A 21,335-nucleotide genomic window follows, 5' to 3' on the forward strand; every position below is an offset into this window, starting at 1 on the left:
CAAAGTCGAGCTTTTTGTTTAGACTAAACGCTATGTTTGGCATAAGCCAAGCACTGCACATCAAACCACACCACCCCTACTGTGAAGCACGGTGGTGGCTGAATCACACTGTGGGGATGCTTCACTGCAGCAGGCCCTGGAAGGCTTGTGAAGGTAGAGGGTAAAATGAAAGCAGCAAAATCCAGGGAAATCCTGGAGGAAAATCTGATATAGTCGGCAAGAGAACTGTGACTTGGGAGATCTGTTTTCCAGCAAGACAATGACACTAAGCATAAAGACAAAGCTACACAGGAATGGCTTAAAAGCCAAAGTCAATGACTTGGAGCAGCCAAGTCAGAGTCCAGACCTCAATCCAATTGAGAATGTGACTGGACTGGAAAAGGCCTGTTCACTCAGAATCCGTATGCAATCTGACAGAGCTTGAGCAGTTTTGTAAAGAATGGGAGAAAATTGCAGTGTGCAGATGTGCAAAGCTGATAGAGACCTGTCCACACAGACTCAAGGCTGTAATCGCTGCCAGAGGTGCATCTACTAAATACTAACTTGAGGGAGATGAGTAATTCTGGAATCAGTTATTTTGTGTTTAATAAATGTAATAAACTTAGACCAATCTGTTCTCAATTTGACATGTAAGTGTCCTTTCTGTTGATCAGTGTCAATTTAATCCACTGTGATTCATTGTAAATAACAAAACATGAAAACTTCCAGGTGGGGTGGTGAACACTTCTCATGAGCTCTGGAGATGTGAGAAATCAAGCCAAACTTCTGATGCTTCAACGTTCAGAAGAAAACAAGAACACCCCTTTCCCAGAGCCCCACGCACAAACACACCTCCAACCCCAGGACAGAGATTTATAGCAAAGTTACCCATTTCACCAGACGATTAATCGCTCAAATTACTTTCAGAGAAGAACCTTTGGAAGATCTAACCAGCTTGGGGAAGCTGCTGAACATCCCCTTGTGGAGTCATGAGATCATAGCACGTGTCCAAAACCCTTGGGCAACTCGTTCAGCTTTAAGGTGTGAGCTTCACTCACAAGGCCAGCATCCCCGGTCGTCTCGAGAACATCTCGAGAACTGAGACATCCTGAACAACTCCATCCACAGTGCATCTGAGTTGGGGGGGGGGACCTTTCAAGATTTATATGCAATAAAGAGCAGAGTTCCGTTGCCATCAGGATGGGAGGACAGGCAGCAGTGTTCCCAGACACAGCCCCTTCTCGGTGGCAGAAGTCCTGGTTTGGGGTAGTGCTGACTGCCAGGGGATTAACTGCAGTTCATTTGCAGGCAGTGGGACTGTGGTCAGGGGTAGTGCGCTGGTCCTATCAGATTTATTATCACTGACTTGATGTGGTGAAATTGTGTTATTTTGCAGCAGTCATCATCATTCTGTGCTGTGTTGCAACATGGTCCCATGACCATGACTATTTTCGGCAAACTTCCCAATGGAAGAGGTTTGACACTGCCTTCCTTCTGGGCAGTCTTTACAAAACTGGTGACCCCAGCCATTATCAATACTTCTCAGAGATTATCAGCCTGGCCTCAGAGGTCGCATAACCAGAACTTGTGATATGCACCAGGTGCTCATACAACAATCCACCATGGCTACTCCCATGGCTCCACATGACCCGAATGGTGGAAATCAGCAGGTGCTGCACCCTGACCATGGGTGGGTGACGTGCAGGCCAGCAGAGGGAAGGAGATGTTACTCTTCTTTGATAGTCGAGTTTCCATCCCACCACCCAGCAGTACGGTGCAAATCACAACAAATTATAAACCACAATGAACAGGTTACAACTTTACTCACTGGAATGTAGGAGAACGAGGGGAGATTTGATAGGGGTACACAGAATTATGAGGGGTATAAATAGGGTAAATGGAAACAGGTTTTCTCCACTGAGGTTGGGTGAAACTAGAACGAGAGATTACAGATTAAGGATGAAAGGTGAAACGCGTAAGGGGAGCACCTTCACTCAGAGGTGGTGAGTGTGTGGAATGAGCAGACAGCAGAAGTGGCGGATCCAAGATTTAAGAGGTTTGGATAGATACATAGATGGGGGTTGTATGGGGGGGGGGGGTAATGGTCCAGTTGTGCGTTGATGAGTCATCAGAATAACGCCAGCATGGATTGGATGGGCCAAAGGGACTGTTTCCGTACTGCAGTACTGACTATAATTCATGAAACAATTAGTGCAAAGAAAGGATAACAGTGCTCATGGGCTGAAATGAGATGATGGCAGGGAAACAGCATTCAGACATTATCACCATCTGTAGTGATTCTGGTCTCCCCATGAGTAAGTGGCAGAGGGATGTGTAAGCTCAGTAATTAATACTGAGAGGGTGATGGCATTGAAAACCGAGCTGTAATCGGTATACAATGGCCTGACGTTATGCTTCACTGTTGTCTAGGTGCTCCAAACAGACCCGGCTCTGACTTCCAGAATGCTCCACATGGTTGTCAGTGTGCACAAAAGTATCTATCCAAATCAGAGGAGCAAGCCAACAATAACAGTGAAATGCCAAAACAAAATCACTGACATTCATGGTCCAAAAAACTCTGCCACTCTAAAAAAAAAGTTAATATAATCGCCTGGTTACAGGAAGGATGTGGAAGCTTTGGAGAGGGTGAGTGGAAATGTATCAGGATGATTAGACAGCATGTCTAACGAGCATAGGTTCTGAGAGCGAGGGCTTTTCTTCGGAGTGGAGGAGGACAAGAGATGACTCGATAGAGATGTACAATATGACAGAAGCAGAGACTGAGTCGACAGCCAGAGACTTTTTCCCTGGGTGGAAATAGCTAATATGAGGGGACAACATTTTAAGGTGATTTGGGGAGGGATTCCAGTTTTAGTAATACACAAGATGGTGGGGGCATGAACTTCACTGCTGGGGTGGTGATACAGGCAGATACATTAGGGAGACTTACACTCTTAGATAGGCATGTGGATAATAGAAAATGGAGACCTATGTCGAGAATTGCGGGTTAGATTGATCTCGGAATAGGTGAAAAGAACAGCATAGAATTGTGGGCTGAAGAACCAGTACTAAGCTGTAGTGTTGCAAGTCATTATGTTTGACTCAAGGCATTTTGATGCCCAGGCTACCATTAATTAGATCTTGAGAAAGATTTCTGACATTGAACCAAGTTGCCAAAAGCCACAGGAACCAATTGACAGAACTGCTGTGCAACTTTTCACAGATCGATGCAGCTCAAACCAGGACCAGTGTGGAAACTGGTCATGCACAGACTCCATACATGTCCCACAGGGCAGACTGCAGATCAGGAAGATTCACCATGCAGGTTCTCAAATCAGAGCGCTACAGCACCTAGTTAGTGCAGGGCCAACACTCTGTATAGTCACAATGACTGGAACCTGGACCATAACCCTCCCTTCCATGTCCCTATCCAAACTTAGATGTTCCAATCGAAGCCACACCCACCAGCAGCTTATTCCACACCCCACCACACTGTGAAGATGTTTCCCTTAGACTTTTCACCTTTCACCCTTAACCCATGACCACTAATTGTAGTCTCATACTACCTGCTTGTAGTTACCCTATCTATACCCCTCTTAATTTTGTATACCACTATCAAATCACCTCTCATTCTCCTGGGTTCTCGGAAATAAAGTCCAAACCGACTCCACCTTTCCCTGTAACTCAGGCTGTCAAGTCCCAGCAACATCCTTGTAAATGTTCTATGTTCTTTTGATCTAAAGTCAACCATCAAGTACATTCACTACCATTTTAAAGACTAATCCTAATTCTGTTCCTCCCTATATTTCTCACCAACTTCCTTGTACGTTTTCAGGGGTCATGAAAATTGTACAATACATTTTGTATGGTTCTTTAAAATCGTCACAGTTGGGCAAGGGGAGGGGGTACTGGGGTCAGGCTCCCACTAACTATAAAATGCTCCCAATGGCGTGAGTTTCAAATAGCCTCTGAAAACCAAGTCCAGCTACTGAGCTTAACTAAGACCTGCTAAACACTTTTCCTGACAGAAGAGGCAAAGACTGGTTACTGGCACCTTAAAACTAGTCACTTTGGGCAGACGGGGCTTGTTAGCCATGGTTGGCAACTCAACTGGAAGGAAAACAGATGTGGAACAGACGGGGAAGGCTTTGGGAGTAAACTCCAAGTAAAAATCTGGAGCTAGCATCCTTAACGCAATCCTAGGTTGCAATTACCGCTGACTGCAAACCCTGTGCCGAACTGTACTGGTCTCTGCTGTTTCTTTGGGTTCATCAGCTGTAATGGCAACAATTTGCTCTCCATATCATTCTGCCCTGGCTTGCACATCATAGACAGCCAGGATGCAACAGCCATTTTTGACCCCAATGGAGGCCACTTTTCTATATCCATTCTCACACCGTGAACCAGCAAGATCAAAGGCAACACAAATAAGGACTTACATTTGACCACAATCCCCTCCACACAGACAATGTTGCTGAGGAAACGCGAGGTCAAGGTACGTGGACTGACATGCTTGGAGCCAAAGCTGCCTTCCAGGCCAATGTAGAAGTCCTCAAACTGTTTGGCATAGGTGGCATCGATGGAAGCAACAAAGTCCTTCAAAGCACGCTGAAAGGCCAAAAGCTCCTCGAAAGAGTTGTTCAGTAGCCTAGGAGAGGGCATTAGAGGTAAACAGTTATTTGTGGATCAATATTCTGAACTTCATTTTAATTTTACAGCATAAAACTTTCTAGCCCAAGGAACCACACAACACAGCAACCCACCCATTTTACACCAGGCTAATCACAGGATAATTTACAATGACCGATTAACCTACCAACTGGGAGACCTTTGGACTGTGAAAGGGTAACTGGAGCACCCAGAGGAAACCCACAGTCACAGGGAGATCAGACGGATTCCTTACATACAGAATACTGCACAAGGACTCCCAAGTCCTTTCTTGCACAGTATTTTGAAATTTCTTCCTGTTTAGGAAATAGTCTGTGCCTTTCCTTCCAAAGTGCATGACCTTGCACTATATTCCAATCTGCAACTAGTTCACTCATTCTCCTAATCCGTCCTCCTGTAGCCTCGCTGCTTCCACATTACCTGCCCCTCTACACATCTTCGCATCATCCGCAAACTTGGCCACAAAACCATCAATTCCATCATGCAAATGATTCACATATAATGCTAAGCGGTCCCAACACCGACCACTGTGGAAACTCTCTGGTCACTAGCACCCAACCAGAGAAGGCCCCTTTTTTCCACACTTTTCCCTCCTGCCAATAAGCCAATCTTCCAACCACGCTAGTATATTTCCTATAATAGAAATGGCTCTTAAGTTGTTAAGCAGCCTCATGTACGGCCCAGTCCATCACGGGCAGAGCAATCCCCACCATTACACACATCTACACAGAGCGCTGTCGCAGGAAAGCAGCATCTACCAGAGCCCACCTCCCAGATCGTGGTGGCTTTTTGCCACTACCACCCCCCGGCAGCCGCAGTGAAAAGGACACCTCAGGACTCACATCAGCAAGTAAAGGAACAGATCCTCCTGTCAACCAAAACCAGAACTACACTCAGCCTCACTGGCACAATCACTGAAACGTTCCACAACCTACGGATTCACTTTCAAAGACTTTTCATTTCTTGTTCTTGCTAATTATTGCTTGCATTTTAAATCCTTTTTGTAGTTGTACAATTTGTTGTCTTTGCACATTGGTTGTTTGTCCGTCTTGCGTGCCCCCTTTCATTGATTCTATTGTGTTTCTTTGTATTTACATTGAATGCCCACAAGAAAATGAATATCAGAGCCATTTAAACTGCACCAGAACCATAGCCCTCTGTGCTCCTACTATCCAAACTTTTCTTAAACGTTGAAATCGAGCTTGCAGGCATCATTTGTGCTGGTAGCTCATTTTAACACTTGGATTGATAAGTTTCATGCTGTTTACATTTGTGAACATCCAAGTAAACAACATCCACTGATTTGACTCTCCTTTTCCTGTCCTGCTTGTTACTTCCTCAAAGAATTCCAACATGCAACTTTTTGCTGGTTTTAAGCAGCTTCACAATCCTCTAAGTCCCCACTGATATTTACTGCATTGTACCGGATGTCCTCACCTTTGCTTTTATGCTGTCGTTACCTTCCCTTGCCTCACCCTCTCTTCAGAACACTTCATCTTCCGTAGTAACATTCCTGCACCTTCTGAACTGTCCCCTGAAACTGCAGTCATCCCTGCTAGTATCCGCTTCAGTCCTGAATTCACCCTCTTAGATCGTTGCCCAATGTTACACAGCAACTTTGCCCTATCATCTCCTTGTTCTTCCTCAGTTTCACTACACACTGCATCTATTTGTATACAAAATGCCCCCCATCATTCCAGTTCCCACACCCGTCAAATTTGGTCAAACCAGCACTTGCAAACCTGCCTGCAGGAATACTGGACCCAACCTCCAGGTTAATCTGGAGACTTTACCTACAAATTTGAATGGACTGTTTCCTCGTCTCCGTGGTACAAAATCGCTAATCTCAGAGAGGCACCATCATCTTCTTGGCACATCAGTTTAGTCTTTAATGTTTCTGCTACAAGCTTCTGCTCTGAATTTCTTCATTCTATTAGTGTTTACAGATCGTCAGGTATAATGTGGCCTTCACTGAATCGTGACTGAAAGTGATTGTAGTTGGGAGCTGAATGCCCAGGTTGTATACTGTGTCAGAACTCTTTGAGATTACATGTAGGATAGATAAAGTGGATGTTGTACAATTGGATATTCGGAAGGATTTTGACAAGATGCCACACATGAGGCTGCTTATCAAGTTGTGAGCCCATGGTGTTACAGGGAAGTTGCTAGCGTGATTACAACATAGGCTGATTGGAAGAAGGCAGTGAATGACCCTTTTCTGGTTGGCTGCCAGTGACTAGTGGTGTTCCACAGGGGTCGGTGTTGGGACCACTTCTTTTTATGCTGTATATCAATGATTGAGATAATGGAATAGATGGCTTTGTTGCCAAGTTTGCGGAAGATACAAAGATTGGTGGAGGGGCAGGTAGGGTTGAGGAAACAGGAAGGCTGATGAAGGACTTAGGAGATTAGGAGAATAGGCAAAAGAGTGGCAAATAAAATACCATATTGGAAAATGCATGGTCATGCACTTTGGTAGTCAAAATAAATATGCAAACTATTTTCTAAAAGGAGGGAAAACCCAAAATCTGAGATACAAAGGGACTTGTGAGTTCATGTGCAGAACACCGTAAAGGTTAACTTGTAGGTTGAGCTGGCGGTGAGGAAGGCAAATGCAATGTTAGCATTCATTCAAGAGGTTTAGAATACAAGAGCAGGGATGTGATGCTGAGGCTTTATAAGGCACTGGTGAGGCCTCACCTTGAGTATTGTGAACAGTTTTGGGCTCCTTATCCAAGAAAAGACGTGCTGGCTTTGGAGAGGGTCCAGAGGCAGTTTATAAGGATGATTCAGGGAATGAAAGGATTATCATACAAGGAGCGTTTGATAGCTCTGGGCCTGTACTTGCTGGAATTTAGGAGGATGAGGGTGGATCTCATTGAAACTTTGAATATTGAAAGGCCAAGGTGGTAGATGTAGAAAGGACGTTTCTCCATGGTGGGGGAGTCTAGGACAAGAGGGCACAGCCTCCGGATAGAGGGATGCCATTTAAAACAGATGCAGAAAAATCTCTTTGGTGGTGAATATGTGGAATTTTTTTTAAACACAGGGCATGTTGTTAGATCTGTATAAAGTAGAGATTGATAGTTTCTTGACCGGCCCAGGCAGCAAAGGTTACCGGGAGAAGGCCAGGAGTTGGGCTGAGGAGGAGAGAAAAGGATCAGCCTTGATTGAATGACAAAGCAGATTTGATCAGCCAAATGACCTAATTCTGTTCCCATGTCTTATGGTCTTAATAAAATGATCATGAAGCAACAAGATTTGTGCCTCTTCCCTGACTTGTGAAAGAACCTGGATTTAAAAAAATCAGAATCCAACATCATAAACACAAGATATTCTGCAAGATACTTCCAGCATCTACATACTTACTGATGAGCTCTTTTCTCGTTCTTTCTGCGAAGATCATTAATGTTGACAATCAGTCGGTACAAGTTTTGATTGATCATATCGCTCACCTTGCTCTGATAAATCCCCTGATCTTGCTGTAAAAACATTTCAAAACAAATTATTTTTGCAGCTGCAAGCTTAGCATCATCTTAGATACCAACGGACTATGGAGAGTGCTCCAACTAGTTGCATCACCGTCGTGGGGGGGGGGGGTGTGGGCGGGGAGAGGACTACTGCACAGAATTGGTAAAGGCTGCAGAAAGTTGGAAACTCAGCCATCATGGGCACAAACTTCCCGCACATCCAGGCACCATCAAAAGTTGATGCCTCAAGAAAGCAACATCATTAAGGCCCCCAATCACTCAGGGCATGCCCTCTACCAATAAGGAGTTACAGGAGCCTGAGGACAGATACTCAACATGTCAGGAGCAGCTTCTTCCCCCATCAGATTTCTGATGGGCAATGAGCCAATGTACACCACAGCAATACCTTTTCCTCTTTTAGTACTTTTTCTAATAAAACTATAAATTACAGCACGTATATGTTATACACTGCTGCCACAAAACACCACATTTCAGGATATGTACATAACATGATATTATACACGAGATTCTGCAAATGCTGGAAATCCAAAGCAACATACACAAGATGCAGGAGGAACTGAGTAGGCCAGGCAGCGTCTCTGGAAAAGAACACAGAGGTGGAAAAGGAATCTATCAGAGAGTGGATCATGTGAGAAAGAGAAAGAAGAGTGTTACAGAGGAGGGTGGGGGAAAGAGGTGAGAAGTAGTAGTACGAGGCCAGAGTGGGAAAATGAAAGGGTGGGGGGGGATCATCCATCATTATACAAGATGACAGGAACAGAACAAATGCCATCTGTCCATATTATTGGCCAAGAGGTAGGAAAGAAGAGGGACCTTGGGATCCGAGTCCATAGGGCACTCAAAGATACTGCACAGGCTGACTCTGGCTAAGTCATACCTTAATCAATGGGGGACTGAGTTTAGGAATCGAGGGGTAGTGTTGCAGCTATATAGGACCCTGGTCAGACCCCACTTGGAGTACTGTGCTCAGTTCTGGTTGCCTCACTACAGGAAGGATGTGGAAACTATAGAAAGGGTACAGAGATTTACAAGGATGTTGCCTCGATTGGAGGGTGTACCTTATGAGAATAGGTTGAGTGAACTCAGCCTTTTCTCCTTGGAGCAACGGATGATGAGAGGTGACCTGCTAGAGGTGTAGAAGATGATGAGGTATAGATTGTGTGGATAATCAGAGGCTTTTTCCCCAGGGCTGAAATGGCTAACACAAGAGGGCACAGCTTTAAGGTGCTTGGAAGTAGGAACAGAGATGTCAGGGGTAAGTGGTGAGTGCGTGGAATGGGCTGCTGGTGACGGTGGTGGGACTTTTAAGAGTCTCCTGGATAGGTACATGGACCTTAAAAAATAGACGGCAACCCAAGGTAATTTCTAAAGGACATGTTCGGCACAGCATTGTGGGCCGAAGGGCCTGTATTGTGCTGTACGATTTCTATGTTTCCAACATCTTTCAACTGCATCCACACTCTGACCAAGGGTGGCAGGTGGCAGGACCTGAGCACACAACACAAAGATGCTGATGAAAAGGTCGTTCCAAAACTACCCACTCTCACCAGTAAGGAGGTACAGCAGCATCAGGACTGGATTACAGCTTCTTCCCTCAGGCTGTGAGACTAATGGATACCCTGTCACCACTGAGGTCTCATCACCAGGACAGTGAGCTGTTTATTGTTTTCCTGTGCTGTGCTCCACATGCATTCTGAGTGATATTTTATTAACGCATTGATGGAAATATTTGGTTTATGTGCTGTGTGATGTATGTATTGTGGGTGTACCATGGTCCAGAGAAACATTGCTTGGATCTACATATGTACGGTCAGATGACAATAGAAATGAAATTGATGACAGGAAATTTGGGAGTTATGCCAAGAACCAAAGACACAGGTCAGGATACTGACAAGCAGGACGGACACAAGGGGTTGTGGCCAAACTATTTAACTAATGGCCAGAGCTGCAGCCAAGATGAACTGAGAAAATTGAGGGATTAACTGGCCTTCGTTTACCCAGAGCCCAAGGATCCAACTAACACAGATGCAGAAAACACGCACCAGGAAGCGGCCCCAACTAGAGTGTTTCAGAATCAAGTTAACTGTGGCTGAAATGCCGCTTTATGGCAGCAGTACAGTGCAACACATGCATTTTCATTTGGAATACATGTAAACAAACGATGTGGTGCAGAGAGCGCGAAATATTGAAATCTGATGAAACTGAGTGCGTGTGCCTTCAGCTCCCTGGGGTAGCGCGATCGGGAGAGAAGGGGTGGGCGAGGACAAGCGGCCTGGTTCTGCTCCAATATCTCATGGCGTTATGGTCTAGACCGGGGTTCAGGCCTCCGACCCCCAGTGTCACACCAAACTGAACTGAACCCCTCGGACCCTCTCCCCGGGGCCTCCGACCCCCAGTGTCACACCGAACTGAACTGAACCCCTCGGACCCTCTCCCCGGGGCCCAGGCCTCCGACCCCCAGTGTCACACCGAACTGAACTGAACCCCTCGGACCCTCTCCCCGGGGCCCAGGCCTCCGACCCCCAGTGTCACACCGAACTGAACTGAACCCCTCGGACCCTCTCCCCGGGGCCCAGGCCTCCGACCCCCAGTGTCACACCGAACTGAACTGAACCCCTCGGACCCTCTCCCCGGGGCCCAGGCCTCCGACCCCCAGTGTCACACCGAACTGAACTGAACCCCTCGGACCCTCTCCCCGGGGTCCAGGCCTCCGACCCCCAGTGTCACACCGAACTGAACTGAAACCCTCGGACCCTCTCCCCGGGGCCCAGGCCTCCGACCCCCAGTGTCACACCGAACTGAACTGAACCCCTCGGACCCTCTCCCCGGGGCCTCCGACCCCCAGTGTCACACCGAACTGAACTGAACCCCTCGGACCCTCTCCCCGGGGCCCAGGCCTCCGACCCCCAGTGTCACACCGAACTGAACTGAACCCCTCGGACCCTCTCCCCGGGGCCCAGGCCTCCGACCCCCAGTGTCACACCGAACTGAACTGAACCCCTCGGACCCTCTCCCCGGGGCCCAGGCCTCCGACCCCCAGTGTCACACCGAACTGAACTGAACCCCTCGGACCCTCTCCCCGGGGCCCAGGCCTCCGACCCCCAGTGTCACACCGAACTGAACTGAACCCCTCGGACCCTCTCCCCGGGGTCCAGGCCTCCGACCCCCAGTGTCACACCGAACTGAACTGAACCCCTCGGACCCTCTCCCCGGGGCCCAGGCCTCCGACCCCCAGTGTCACACCGAACTGAACTGAACCCCTCGGACCCTCTCCCCGGGGCCTCCGACCCCCAGTGTCACACCGAACTGAACTGAACCCCTCGGACCCTCTCCCCGGGGCCTCCGACCCCCAGTGTCACACCGAACTGAACTGAACCCCTCGGACCCTCTCCCCGGGGTCCTGGCCTCCGACCCCCAGTGTCACACCGAACTGAACTGAACCCCTCGGACCCTCTCCCCGGGGTCCTGGCCTCCGACCCCCAGTGTCACACCGAACTGAACCCCGCGGACCCTCTCCCCGGGGCCCAGGCCTCCGACCCCCAGTGTCACACCGAACTGAACTGAACCCCTCGGACCCTCTCCCCGGGGCCCAGGCCTCCGACCCCCAGTGTCACACCGAACTGAACTGAACCCCGCGGACCCTCTCCCCGGGGTCCTGGCCTCCGACCCCCAGTGTCACACCGAACTGAACTGAACCCCTCGGACCCTCTCCCCGGGGCCCAGGCCTCCGACCCCCAGTGTCACACCGAACTGAACCCCTCGGACCCTCTCCCCGGGGCCCAGGCCTCCGACCCCCAGTGTCACACCGAACTGAACTGAACCCCTCGGACCCTCTCCCCGGGGCCTCCGACCCCCAGTGTCACACCGAACTGAACTGAACCCCTCGGACCCTCTCCCCAGGGTCCAGGCCTCCGACCCCCAGTGTCACACCGAACTGAACTGAACCCCTCGGACCCTCTCCCCGGGGCCCAGGCCTCCGACCCCCAGTGTCACACCGAACTGAACTGAACCCCGCGGACCCTCTCCCCGGGGCCCAGGCCTCCGACCCCCAGTGTCACACCGAACTGAACCCCTCGGACCCTCTCCCCGGGGCCTCCGACCCCCAGTGTCACACCGAACTGAACCCCTCGGACCCTCTCCCCGGGGCCCAGGCCTCCGACCCCCAGTGTCACACCGAACTGAACTGAACCCCGCGGACCCTCTCCCCGGGGTCCAGGCCTCCGACCCCCAGTGTCACACCGAACTGAACTGAACCCCTCGGACCCTCTCCCCGGGGCCCAGGCCTCCGACCCCCAGTGTCACACCGAACTGAACTGAACCCCTCGGACCCTCTCCCCGGGGCCTCCGACCCCCAGTGTCACACCGAACTGAACTGAACCCCTCGGACCCTCTCCCCGGGGCTCAGGCCTCCGACCCTCAGTGTCACACCGAACTGAACTGAACCCCTCGGACCCTCTCCCCAGGGCCCAGGCCTCCGACCCCCAGTGTCACACCGAACTGAACCCCTCGGACCCTCTCCCCGGGGTCCAGGCCTCCGACCCCCAGTGTCACACCGAACTGAACTGAACCCCGCGGACCCTCTCCCCGGGGCCCAGGCCTCCGACCCCCAGTGTCACACCGAACTGAACTGAACCCCTCGGACCCTCTCCCCGGGGCCCAGGCCTCCGACCCCCAGTGTCACACCGAACTGAACTGAACCCCGCGGACCCTCTCCCCGGGGCCCAGGCCTCCGACCCCCAGTGTCACACCGAACTGAACTGAACCCCTCGGACCCTCTCCCCGGGGCCCAGGCCTCCGACCCCCAGTGTCACACCGAACTGAACTGAACCCCTCGGACCCTCTCCCCGGGGCCCAGGCCTCCGACCCCCAGTGTCACACCGAACTGAACTGAACCCCTCGGACCCTCTCCCCGGGGCCCAGGCCTCCGACCCCCAGTGTCACACCGAACTGAACTGAACCCCTCGGACCCTCTCCCCGGGGTCCAGGCCTCCGACCCCCAGTGTCACACCGAACTGAACTGAACCCCTCGGACCCTCTCCCCGGGGCCCAGGCCTCCGACCCCCAGTGTCACACCGAACTGAACTGAACCCCTCGGACCCTCTCCCCGGGGCCCAGGCCTCCGACCCCCAGTGTCACACCGAACTGAACCCCGCGGACCCTCTCCCCGGGCCCGGGCCCTCCCCGGCGCACCTCGTCGTCCAGGAAGTCCAGGTACTCCCGCTGCGCCTCCCTCAGAGCCGGCTCGTCCGCCATGGTCCCCATCTTCCAGCTTCAGCTTTTCGCGCCAAACGCCGGGTCACGTGGCAAGCGCGCCCCCGCAAATTAGCATATCTGGCGGGTAAGACGCTGCACCAATCGGAGGGTGAATTCGTGTTATTCGTCATAGCGTATGACGGAGATTCTGTACGTCACGTCGCAGCCCCGCCCACTGGTCCGGCGCTTCTGAAGCCTTCATGTACGTATTCCTTCTTAAATCCTACTTTCAGAAAAGTTCCATTCATTATTAAAATATATATGTCACTATATACTATCTTGAAGTAATTTTCTTGCGGTTATGTACAGTAAGTGCTAAGAAACAGAACAAAACCAGTTCAAAAACAGCACACAAGAACGATAAACAATGTGCAAAAGGCAACAACCTGTGCAAGTACAAAGAAAATAAATAATAATAAATATATAAGCATTAAATATCGAGGACATGCGATGAAGAGTGCCTGTGAGTTGAGTGAAGTTATCCCCTCTGGCGGTTAAGGGGTAATAAGTGTTGCTGAACCCCTCTTGGAGAGATCCTCTCACAACAAAGCTGAATTCTTCATCTCCCAATCGACCTCACTGTAGCCATTGATTGCATGCACTTTCTCTGTAGCTGTATTTTAACACTTTTCTATAACACACAAAATGCTGGAGGAACTCAGCAGGCCGGGCAGAATCAATGGAAGAGTACAGTCGACCTTTCGGGCCGAGACACTTTAGTAGGACTGGGAAGATTTAAGCTTCTTCAGGGTAGGCATCCCTGAAAGAGATTTTCTGGTATAGTAATCCAGGGCCTTGGCCTGAAAGGTCAACTGTGCTTTTTTCCATCAATGCTGCCTGGCCTGTTGAGTTCCTCCGGCATTTTGTGTGTGTGGCTTGGATTTCCAGTACTGGTGCATGGTATGATCTGTCTGGATCACATGCAGACAAAACCTTTCCATGTTAGCTTTTGTGTTAATTAGTTCGACACAAAGGGCTTGAATCAGGTTTAGTAGCATAAGCACAGGAGATTCAGCGGTTGCATACGTCGTGAAACATGTTGTTCGGCAGCAGGGCAGCGCAATAGATAAAAATTATAAACTACAATAAGAAATATCTATATATATATATATAAATAAGTAGTGCAAAGAAAGATCAAAAAAAGAAAATATATATTGAGATGTTCGTGATAAGTGTGAGTCTAGCAATGAGAAGAGGGCATATCCTGGGTAAGGAGAGTCCTTGATGATGGATGCCACATTTTTGAGGCATCGTCTTTTGAAGGTTCCTGGAGACTGGGGAAGATAGGTGTTGAGTTTACAACTTTTGCAGTTTTTTCCGATCCTGTGCAGTGGCCCCTCCAAACCGGACGGTGGAGCAACCAGTTAGAATGCTCTCCGTGGTACATCTGTAGAAATTTGCAAGTCTTTGGTTACTACCATGCCTCCTCAAACTCCTCATGAAACAGGTAAAAGAAGAACAAAAGTTAGGTGGGATGAGAATGGGTTCTCTTAAGGATCAGTATCTTCATTTGTGTAGGACCAACCGGGATGGACGAGGAGGTCGATGGGAAGGTGGAGAGGGATCGTTCACTCCAACACACAGGATGACACTGAAGTCACTTTACCGCTGTAACCAGAGCAGGAACCCGACCAAAGGGCTTCGAGCCGGAAGTTCCAGGGCAGCTGGCAGCCTGCAACATACTTGCTTATTCAAATCAAGTTCAAGTTGAATTGTCATTCAGCCATACTTGTATATTCATAATTACAGCCAAACAAAGCAGAGCTCCTCTCACAGCAAGATGCAAAAAACACAGTACCAACAGCCATCAGCAGCACAGGGCACATATCAAAGTTCGAAGTAAATTTTATTATCGAAGTACATATATAACCAACTATTTTCTTCTTGGCATACTCGATAATTCTGTAGAATGATAACCATACCTGAAAGACCACCCAACTAGGGCGTTCAACCAGACCGCAGAAGACAACAAACTGCAAATACACGCAGAAGAAATAATGTTGCAGCTATATAGGAGCCTGGTCAGACCCCACTTAGGAAGGATGTGGAAGCCACAGAAAGAGTGCAGAGGAGATTTACAAGGATGTTGCCTGGATTGGGGAGCTTGCCTTATGAAAACAGTTTGAGTGAACACGGCCTTTTCTCCTTGGAGCGACTGAGAATGAGAGGTGACCTGATAGAGGTGTACGAGATGATGAGAGGCATTGATCGTGTGGATAGTCAGAGGCTTTTTTCCCAGGGCTGAAATGACTAACACAAGAGGACACAGGTTTAAGGTGCTTGGAAGTAAGTACAGAGGAGATGTCAGGGATAAGTCTTTTTACGCAGGGAGTGGTGCGTGCATGGAATGGACTGCTGGCGATGGTGGTGGAGGTGGATATGATAGGGTCTTTTAAGAGACTCCTGGACAGATATATAGAGCTGATGCACCATCAATAACACTCGGAGACGTGAGGTGAGATAGGCTGTTATTAGCTGGAAGGAAGCACCGTCAGCAGCAAGAGACCATCACACAACATCCTGGAGACTGAGGGAGGAGCAGTGCCTCCAATCGCCTTTATACAGGGGTCTGTGGGAGGAGCCACAGGAGCAATCAGCGGGGTGGGGGGGGGGAAGGGGCGTGTCCAGACAGGTATATGTAGTTCACCGCAGGAGCTCAGAAAGATAGAGGGCTATGGGTAACCCTAGGTAATTTCTTAGGTAAGGGCATGTTCGGCACAGCTTTGTGGGCTGAAGGGCCTGTATTGTGCTGTAGGCTTTCTATGTTTCTAATAATGATAAATAAATAAGCAATAAATATTGAGAACATGAGATGAAGAGTTGTCTATATTCTCTATAAAAATATCTCTATTTTTCCCTTTCTGGTTTCTTTTGAAGACCCTGACCTGGAGTTACACACTGACTACGGTTCTTTGCGGGAATGGGACCCGCTCTCGGGGTTTCAGGTCTGGCCGTTGTTCAGCACACCGAGGGCCCGACCTAAGAGTTCAGCTCGCCTTTGGAGGCCTAGAATCTCAGGGCTCTGGAGACGGGTGGATCCAAGGTTGGTGTCCGGGACAGATGTGTCATGGGAGCTGGAAACTCTTTGGCTGTGTGCCCAGAGACCTGAGATCTTTGGGCGCAGAGCTCGAAAAAAGCAACATAATGGACCTTTGACTTCATAAACCAGTGAGTTGTTTGTTATGTCTCCCCTCTCGCTGTGAAATGGTCATCTCGTTCTCCCTCATTAGGGAGAGAGAGAGAGAGCCCGTGATATGTCGAATGCTGGGTGAACAATGGAGTCCTTGGAGCACTGCAAGTCTTTGCTGTTGCTTTTGCCGCACGCGTCAGTGCTCGGTGACGGGTGTCAGTGCTTTTTTTTGCCGGTGGGGGGGGGGGGGGGAATCGTTGCTTTGCTGCTGTTTACGTGCGGAAGGGGGGAACTGGGGGGGCTTTGGGGTTCTAACATTCATTCATTCTTTGGGGCACTCCCCTGTTTTCGTGGATGTTTGTGAAGAAAAAGCATTTCAGGATGCATATTGTATACATTTCTCTGACTTTCAATATACCTTTGAAACATTTGCAACCTTTGACTAAGCCTGTTCCAGTGGTGGCATCAGCAAACTTGGCTATTATTTCAGAGCTGTGCTTAGCCAAACAGTTATAGGTGTAAAATGATTAGAGCAGGGGCTGAGCACACAGCCTTGTGGTGCACCAGTGCCGATGGAGATTGCGGAGGAGATGTTGTTGCCAATCTGAGCTGACTGAGTAAGTGAGGAAATCCAAGGTCCACTTGCACAGGGAGGCAATGAGGCCCAGCTCATGGAGCTTATTGAGGGGATGATGGCATTGAATGCTGAGCTTGCCAGGATGCTGTTCGTCAAGATGCTATGTCAACAAAAATACTCAGACACTTCTATAGGTGTACAGTGGAGAGCATTCTGACAGACTGCATCACTGTCTGGTATGGGGGGGTGGTCGGGGGGGGCTACTTTACAGGACCGAAAGAAGCTGCAGAGGGTTGTAAATTTAGTCAGCTCCATCCTGGGTACATCTTCAAGGAGCGGTGTCTCAGAAAGGCAGTGTCCATTATTAAGGACCTCCAGCACCCAGGGCATGTCCTTTTCTCACTGTTACCATCAGGGAGGAGGTACAGAAGCCTGAAGGCACACACTCAGCGATTCAGGAGCAGTTTCTCCCCCTCTGCCATCCAATTCCTAAATGGATATTGTAATCTTGGACACTACCTGACTTTTTCAATAAGCATTATTTTTGTTCTTGCACAATTTTTAATCTCCAGTATACATGCACTGTATTTGATTTGCTTATTCATTTTTTTCTTCTGCTGTATTATGTGTTGGATTGAACTGCTTCTGTTAAGTTAACAAATTCACGACACACGCTAGGGATAAAGAACCTGATTCTGATTCTAAAAAGCATCCTGATCTGTGCAACTTTACTGTCCGGATATCTGGAGTTGAGTGAAGAGCCAATGAGATGGTATCAGCTGTGGACCTGTTGCTTCAGTAGGCAAATTGGAGTGGACCAAGTCACCTCTCTGGCAGGTCACTGCATACCATCTCCGCTGCCTTTCTGTAGCAAACAGCAACGTGGTCTGCACCGTTCAGGTCCTCTGCCAACAAGCAACTTGCTGATGGGGTGGACCTGCAGTACTTGGTTCTTAATGTACAGCAGGGTCCTACAATCACAAAAAGGATGTTTAAAAAAGATAATAACATCTCTCGTTGGACACAGAGAGGCCCCTATGCCCAAGTGTGCCGTCATTTTGCTGGGAGGATGACATCCATTCTGAAAGGCCGTGCCTAGACGTGGGACCCATTGCCTCACTAACTCGTGCATTGGTCAGTTTTATCCTGAAAGGCCGTGCCTACACGTGGGACCCATTGCCTCACTAACTCGTGCATTGGTCAGTTCCATCATGAAAGGCCGTGCCTACACGTGGGACCCATTGCCTCACTAACTCGTGCATTGGTCAGTTTTATCCTGAAAGGCTGTGCCTACACGTGGGACCCATTGCCTCACTAACTCGTGCATTGGTCAGTTCCATCATGAAAGGCCGTGCCTACACGTGGGACCCATTGCCTCACTAACTCGTGCATTGGTCAGTTTTATCCTGAAAGGCCGTGCCTACACGTGGAACCCATTGCCTCACTAACTCGTGCATTGGTCAGTTCCATCATGAAAGGCCGTGCCTACACGTGGGACCCATTGCCTCACTAACTCGTGCATTGGTCAGTTTTATCCAGAAAGGCCGTGCCTACACGTGGGACCCATTGCCTCACTAACTCATACATTGGTCAGTTCCATCCTGAGCTGCTGTGTTGAAGATCAAATGAGACTGAGGAACCTTACTACTGGTCATCAGCAAAATGTGTAGCAGATGGAATGGAATGCAGTGATGCACCATCAATAACTCTCAGAGATGGGAGGCGAACGATAGGCTTTTATTAGCTGCAAACATAACCACAACATCTTGGAGACTGAGGGAGGAGCAGTGCCTCCAATCGCCTTTCTGTGGGAGAAGCCACAGGAGCAGTCAGCAGAGGGGCGTGTCCAGACAGGTACACATGGTTTACCACATGCAGACAAGTGAGGTGTTTCCCTTTGGGAGGACAAACCAGAGTGGGACTTACATGGTGAATGGGAAGGGAAGAGTATTGTAAAACAGAGGGATCTGAGAATACGGATGCATAATTCTTTTGATGTGGCGTCACAGGTAGATAGGGTCACAAAGAGAGATTTTAGCAGATTGGCCTTCATAACTCAAACTACTAAGTACATTGAAGATGTTGTTGAGGCTTAATTTGGAGTGTTGGGTATAATTCTGTTCACCTACCTACAGGAAAGATATCAATAAGATTCAAAAAATGGAGAGAAAGTTTACAAGGATGTTGCTGGGATGTGAGAACCTGAGTTATAGAGAAAGGTTGAATAGGTTAGAGCTTTATTCCCTGGAGTGTAAGGGAATGAAAGGAGATCAGAATCAGGTTTATTATCACCGGCATGTGACGTGAAATTTGTTAACTTAGCAGCAGCAGTTCAATGCAATACATAATAGAACAAGAGGGAAAAAATAAAACAACAATAATAATAAATTAATAAGTAAATCAATTACAGTATATGTATATTGAATAGATTAAAATCATGCAAAAATGGAAATATATATTAAGAAAAGTGAGGTAGTGTTCACAGGTTCAAAGTTCATTTAGGAATCGGATGGCAGAGGGGAAGAAGCAGTTCCTGAATCGCTGAGAGTGTGCCTTCAGGCTTCTGTACCTCCTACCTGATGGTAACAGTGAGAAAAGGGCATGTCCTGGGAGCTGGAGGTCCTTAATAACGGACGCTGCCTTTCTGAGACACCGCTCCCTGAAGATGTCCTGGGTACTTTGTAGGCTAGTACCCAAGATGGAGCTGACTAGATTTACAACTCACGGCAGCTTCTTTCGGTCCTGTGCGGTAGCCTCTCCCTATCAGACAGTGATACAGCCTGTCAGAACGCTCTCCATGGTACATCTACAGAAGTTTTTGAGCACATTTGTTGACTTGCCAAATCTCTTCAAACTCCGAATGAAGTATAGCCGCTGCCTTGCCTTCTTTATGATTACATCGATATATTGAGACCAGGTTAGATCCTCAGAGATCTTGACACCCAGGAACTTGAAACTGCTCACTCTCTCCACTTCTGATCCCTCTATGAGGATTGGTATGTGATGGAGGTATACTAAATGATGAGGGGTATAGATAGGATAAACACAAGCAGGCTTTTTCCACTGAGCTTGTGTGAGACTAGCCCAGGGGTGGGCAAACCTTTTGACTTGTGGGCCACAAAGGGTTCTAAAATTAGACAGGGGGGCCGGACCAGGAGCAGATGGACGGAGTGTTTTGATAATACACCTCATAAGAGAAAATAAAATATCATGGGATATGTAGAAAACATGTGCTTTAATTTCAATTGAAAATGAACAAATGCATTACAACAAAATATCTGTCTTTGAAGTCCCATGGTATTTAGCTATTTATTGAAATGACTTTTAAAACACTGAAAATTAAATGAATAAAATACAGCTTTTTTAATAGTAACAGTTATTATTTTAAAGCACTGAAAATTCTGTTATCCTTCAAGATATTATCATCATCACTCTCCTCCTGACTGTCTTTATTTCAAAAACGGTAGGAGATGCAGGTCTACTTGTCCTGCTCCTTCTTATTCAATTGTTCCCTGTGCCAAAACTCAACAACGACCAGCACAAAGACAGAACACTGACAGCGCGCCAGTGTGCGGAGCGCGTTATTTGATCTGGAGCGCATTTTTTATTTTGAGAACGTACGTGAACCTGCGCACTACTCATGTCCATCACTTAACAGAAATGACATGTAACATGTAAGGCTTATTGAAAAAAATATTTTCAAATGCATTTTTTACATAACACAACGAAGAAACTTATTTTTAATTTCAGTGGGAACAGTGTTGTTGGTCTCCCTTTTTAGCCAGCGCATCAAAGTCTGGATTTAGTTTTGTTGTGGCGATTCTCAGGATGGATCTGAGGTGTTGGTCAGTTAACTTGGATCTGTGGCTGGCTTTGTTGATGTTCATGACGCTGAACGCCTGTTCACACAAATAGGTCGAGCCGAACAAAGAGTAAAGCGCAAGTGTGGAGTAATATGCTGCACCTCAACAAAGGTCAATGTGTAGCGGTGTGCTACATGCAGCACTAAAATTACGACATGGATTCGGTAACTGCAGTCGAAGAAAAAAACTTTATTCGAAATCCCCAGCCTCACTTTTAAGCCTCCCTCAACCTGCCCCCCGTGGCACAGAGACTCCAAAGCTCTGTGCTTGCAAATCCCCGCAGGCTATCTCCCTTAGCCGGAACGCTGGCTAATTGTGAGCCGGTTCGGATGTGCCAGGAAATGGGTCGCCACAAATGTATATAGAGTACGTCA

General features: G+C 48.4%; 2 protein-coding genes across 4 annotated transcripts in view; one reads left to right on the forward strand and one right to left on the reverse strand.

Moving 5' to 3' along the window:
- Positions 1 to 13,450, reverse strand: part of mcm3 (minichromosome maintenance complex component 3) — a 75,885-nt gene extending 62,435 nt beyond the window's left edge. The window contains exons 1-3 of the mRNA XM_059985439.1: positions 13,329 to 13,450; positions 8,017 to 8,129; positions 4,419 to 4,627 (exon numbers count right to left, since the gene is read on the reverse strand). Of these exons, the coding sequence (XP_059841422.1) occupies positions 4,419 to 4,627; positions 8,017 to 8,129; positions 13,329 to 13,400 (394 nt within the window). The 5' untranslated portion in view covers positions 13,401 to 13,450. The remainder of the gene's footprint in view (positions 1 to 4,418; positions 4,628 to 8,016; positions 8,130 to 13,328) is intronic.
- A 102-nt stretch (positions 13,451 to 13,552) lies between these two features.
- The window catches only part of paqr8 (progestin and adipoQ receptor family member VIII), a 35,516-nt gene continuing 27,733 nt past the window's right edge, over positions 13,553 to 21,335 (forward strand). The window contains exon 1 of one of the 3 annotated variants that reach the window (XM_059985441.1): positions 13,553 to 13,593. The gene's annotated coding sequence lies outside the window, so the exon portion shown is untranslated. Of the gene's footprint in view, positions 13,594 to 16,415; positions 16,560 to 21,335 lie in introns of those variants that run through there. The other 2 variants (XM_059985443.1, XM_059985442.1) reach the window with 2 other exon arrangements.

This window comes from Hypanus sabinus, chromosome 12 (genome assembly GCF_030144855.1).
Source record: "Hypanus sabinus isolate sHypSab1 chromosome 12, sHypSab1.hap1, whole genome shotgun sequence".
In the NCBI taxonomy this organism is placed as follows: Eukaryota; Metazoa; Chordata; class Chondrichthyes; order Myliobatiformes; family Dasyatidae; genus Hypanus; species Hypanus sabinus.